Source organism: Buceros rhinoceros, unplaced genomic scaffold (genome assembly GCF_000710305.1).
Source record: "Buceros rhinoceros silvestris isolate BGI_N320 unplaced genomic scaffold, ASM71030v1 scaffold12534, whole genome shotgun sequence".
In the NCBI taxonomy this organism is placed as follows: Eukaryota; Metazoa; Chordata; class Aves; order Bucerotiformes; family Bucerotidae; genus Buceros; species Buceros rhinoceros.
In genome coordinates this window covers 4,616-9,271 of record NW_010410095.1, presented here as the reverse complement: position 1 = coordinate 9,271, position 4,656 = coordinate 4,616, and the positions used below count along the sequence as shown (strand labels likewise).

At 51.0% G+C, this 4,656-nt stretch overlaps 1 protein-coding gene across 1 annotated transcript in view; it reads right to left on the bottom strand.

Moving 5' to 3' along the window:
• LOC104492875 (eosinophil peroxidase-like) overlaps positions 1-4,656 on the bottom strand; it is a gene marked incomplete at its 5' end in the record, with an annotated part of 12,314 nt that overhangs the window by 3,902 nt on the left and 3,756 nt on the right. The window contains 4 exons of the mRNA XM_010135479.1: positions 490-660; positions 1,035-1,281; positions 2,540-2,700; positions 4,641-4,652. Of these exons, the coding sequence (XP_010133781.1) occupies positions 490-660; positions 1,035-1,281; positions 2,540-2,700; positions 4,641-4,652 (591 nt within the window). The remainder of the gene's footprint in view (positions 1-489; positions 661-1,034; positions 1,282-2,539; positions 2,701-4,640; positions 4,653-4,656) is intronic.

Below are 4,656 nucleotides of genomic sequence, written 5' to 3'. Positions count from 1 at the left end.
AGCGGTTCTGATGTGCTTTTTTTCTAGGACATGGTCTTCATAGAGAAATTCCGATAAGATTTTCCTCACATATTGCAACCTGCTCTTTCAGTCACGTGTGGCTGGGCTGGACCACTAGAGGATCTTGGAGAGAAACCATGGCCCTAATTCCATCCCTGCACACTTGTTGCTAAACAGCTTTCCCAGTTTTGCCATTTGAACAGCAACACGAATGAGTCAGTTACTGAACACTTGTCTCTGCTCTGTGCAATGCCCCGTGCTCTGGCCACGTGCCTCCACGTGTCTCCTCCAGCTCCAGCCGGGCTCTGACTTCACTGCTCAACCTCCTCGCCACTTACCTATGGCTATACAGAGATGATTTAAAAGATGATTTGGGTAAGAGTCGTTTTGTCCAAGCGTGGGCTGGAGGTGTTTCTCAGTGTTCGATCACAAGAGTGCCTGATTTCCACGTGTTTTAGTTTGGAGGCTCTGCTCCCCTAGCCCACTTACCTGGGAGGCCATGGTCTCTGCTACGCTGCATGTTAAGTGCAGGTAAATCAAACCCAATCCTTTCAACCTGCTCAAACATCCGATCCTGCAGATCCTCCACAACCATTTGCTGCTGTGTCGTCAGCTTGGCCTGATTAGCCATCATGCTCCGGAGAAAGGGGTCAATCCCACCTGCAACGGGCACACAGGAACTTGTGAGCAAGTGTGCGCGTGAGAGCCTCAGGCGAGCTGAACGCAGCTTGTATTTTATTACAAGCTCCTACTACAAGAACTGCACTTACAGAACTGAGAAGTAAATGCTTCGAATGACATCCTTAGAGTGTCCAGCAGTTAAGCAGCCAGCCCGTGTCCTTTGTGGTAAAACGGGCTACGTTTCCCTGCAGAGAACAGCTCTGCTGGGAAAACGTCTGGCTGGTAGCAGAGGTCGTTCGATACCTGTACCGCAAAGTGCTCTGCAGTTTGGCTGAAGCAGGAGCTCATCCAGAGAGGGCAGAAAAGGCTGAACGAAATAAACATTCACTGCAGAGGTGCAAGAGAGGCTTTACCTTCTTTAATGATCCTCCAGACAGCAAAGAAGGTATTTCTGAGTTGAAGTGTGGGTTGTATGGGTTTGTAATTTTGATCCAAGCGCTCCACAGTTGGGGGAATTGAACCATGACCAAAACGAAAAGCCAGAGTGAAGATGTTGGATATTCGAGGGTCCTCACACTCATTGTAGCCCCGATAGCGAGGAATCAACCTGTGGAAACTGGTTCCCAACAGAAGAGGCAGGTAGTCCCTGTAGGTTATAATCTAGGGGGAGACAAGGAAAGCGTGAATCATTAAATACTTGGCCGTCTTTGGAAGCAAAATTACTGTTTGTGTCTCATGCAGAAGCTGTCACACTGAACTGCTTTGGTGGGATTTATGTAGGAGACTTTGCTGGAGCAGATATGGAGCAGAGAGACTGCCTGGAGCCCACCTTTCTTTCACCTCATCAGACCCTCCCCCAGCTGCTCGGGCAGTCTGGTGAGGATCCCTTCTGGCACTGCTTTCTTCAGCTCTGTGGCCTTGGTTCAAAATCTCTGCACCTGGCTGATGTACCATGACACAGGCGGTGCAGCTTCAGACACAGGCACCACAGGCCACGGCCGTGACTCCTGGTTTCTCCAGCCACACATGGTGGGATCTCTACACCCTCCAGTAGTGATGAGATGTGCATGAATATGCAGTGATTTGCATAAAAATGCGAAGTGGATGCAACTGCTCCAGGAACACCAAGAGGCACAGACGCTGCTGCCTGACCCACGCTCATCCTCTACCATTTCCATCAGCCAGGTAGAACTGCGTTTCCTCCTCCCTCCCCCCCTACATGCTTCAGATAACAAAGAAAAGTCAACAGTGTTGGCACAGGTGATATCACCTTTGGAAACTCCAGGTCTCCCTCTCTCACAGGAGATGGCCTTTTCCGTTCACTGTGAAACTTCAGCTGTCTTTGAAGCTGGTCCTGCTCCACACTGGAGGCTGGAGAAGAGACCTCGAGAGGTCCCTCAGAAAAATTTCTGTGATTCCCAGGATCTCATTCAGGGCAAAGTCTGCGACGCAGCGCAGTCCTGAGGAGCTCTTTGCCCCAAAGCAGAAAGGACAGAGGAATGTCATGTCTGGTTGCACCCACCAGCACATGGGGCTTCTTCAGAGGAGGAGTCTCAAAACCCAGAGGAGTTTTAATCCAAACCTCCATTTTTATCCTGTACCAAACACTGGTGAGAAAAGCTGTTCCCGTGACCTTTCTGTCCCCGTGTTTCTTAAACGAAAAAAGTTCATCAAGCAATTCCAAAATCTAACAATTGAGGGACGCCACAGATTCAGAGAGACCCCTCTGTGCTTGTTATTTCAGGTATCTCCGTGCGATTTTGCTTTGGATGAAGGGCTGGTAGAAAGAATTCGGTCATGTGCACCCCAAAATACTGCACCTTTTGGACACCCCAGACTAACAAAGCCCATCACGCTAATTCTGTGAGACCGCAAGACAAGGCAGCAGAACCAGGACGCATGACATGGTGGCTGGTACCTGGATCATGGCACCCAGAATCTTCCGTGCCTCCTGGTAGAGCCTCTCGCCATTCCAGTGGGGATTTAGTCTCTTCAGCGCTCTGGCCAGGCGGTTGTGCTCCCGCAGAAAGAGCGTGTGCATGCACGCCAGCCCCAGCATCTCGCTTGCTCGAGAATCACCTAGGAGAGCCACAAGTGAGCAGACCTGCACTGCCAGCCACTGGTGTGCGCTTGGCTGCTTCCCGCTGGAAGGAGGCAAGCGTCACCTTGGGAAGCACGCACAGAGAAATTGGTAGATGTTTCAGTTTCTGCGTTGTGTAAGAAACACACAGGAGGAGAAGGAAATCAGGGTCTGGGCCCCCAGGGTTGGAGAGCACCGGTGAATAGCGGTGGTTGTGCTCAGCATCACAGGGAGGTGGGCAAGTGTTGCAGAACACTGGGTGGCAGTGTGGGCGGTCGGAAGATTACATGCTTACGTGCTTACGTTACAGGAATGCAGTAACCACCCACGATGGGCGAGGCTTCTTGGGAGATTATATAACCCTGTTCATTACATAATAAAGTGCCATTTTGCATCCTCTACGTTAGAGAAAGTGTATAAATGGACCTCGACGGCAGAGGTCGGGTGCCAAATATCACAACAAGTTGCCACAGGCAAGTTGTTTTTTCAAATAAGGGCTAAGGGCATTAACTTGAGAAGCTAAATACAAGTAGATGTTCTCCAGACTCCCATGTCAGAGTCTCACAGCTCAAGAGAGAAACGAAAATGGGCAGAGAGAAGTCAGGATATCCAAGGGAGCTCTGAGAGTCAGAAGGCATCCTCCAAGCCGGCTGAAACTACAGCCAAAGCAAGATGACAGTCACAGTTGAGCTCTCGGGTGAGTAAAATTAAAAGCCAAATGAGTCACAACTTGAAGGAATAAATTACAAACGGCATCACAATGAATATTAAACACTTCTTCAAACATCTGGGGCAGGAAAGCCAAGAGCGAACAGGTGACGAAAGTATAAAGAGGCACTCAGAGGAAAGTAAATGTGTCGTGTTTAGTCCCCTCGTCCCACAGTAAATAGAGGGATTTGCTCTCTCATTCAGCACAGAACCCTTTTCATTGACTGTCAAAGACCGTCTGTAAGAGACTGCGGAAGAAGAAACAAAAGCGGCACTGTGAGGTTTCCTCCAGCAGAATGCATCCAGCCAGGGCTTCCAGCAGAGCCCCAGTAGGAAAACGCTGAGCCCTGTTAGGCAACTGCACATGTAAAATCCCCCCAGTTCTCAGGGACCGGAAAGTCACAAATAAGACACTGAATTTTCCAAAATTCAGGCTGGAGCTTCCGCGCCAGCCTGAACTGTTCACTGGAAATTCATTGATGGCTGTGGAACAGCAACCGCTCCAGCAGCCCCTGGCTGCGGCGTCCTGGGGAGCAGGAGCCCATACACCTGCCTCCTCATGGGGCATCTGCCTTTGGCCACAGGTCCTGAGTGGTCCTCACCAAGGAGAGGCCTGCAGAGAACTGGGGAAGCAGCTGAAGACATGGAACAATGGTTGGGACAGATGGAGAGGTGTAAGAAGCTGAAGGAAACATGAAACACCAAGCACTTAAAAGGAGGGCGCTGGAGGATGACCCCAAGCAGAGCTTTCCCACTGGTGGTATCTCCCATGGTCCTGATGGTATCCAAGGACCACGAGGATGTTGTCCAGAGGAGCTTGGGCCAGATACGTAGGGGTGGCAAGGGAATAGAAATCATCTGCGCAGCTGATGAGATCTGTTGTGTCCTCAAGCTTTTGCCAGCAGTGCCCTGAGGAGCAGGAGTTAGCAGGAGTTACCCAGTGCGGCAGCAGGAGTTAGCCAGGAGGTCCTGCTCCCCGAAAGAAAAGGACCAGGGGGTCAGGCACTAATTCACAGGGTGTATCAGAAACATCCCCCCCCGAGATCCCACAAGCTTGTGGCAACATCCCGGTCCCCAGCAGCAGAGGCCAGGGAGAAGGGAGCAATCTCGGGGCTCCAGGAGGTCAGTTATTCTGTCTGCATGTGCGGGGGACAGAGAACAGCAAACGGCAGGAGATGGGGAGGTTGTGGTGGCTCTGCAGCGCTTTGACTGGAGGGGAGACATGACTTACCTGCAAGAAAGCAAGG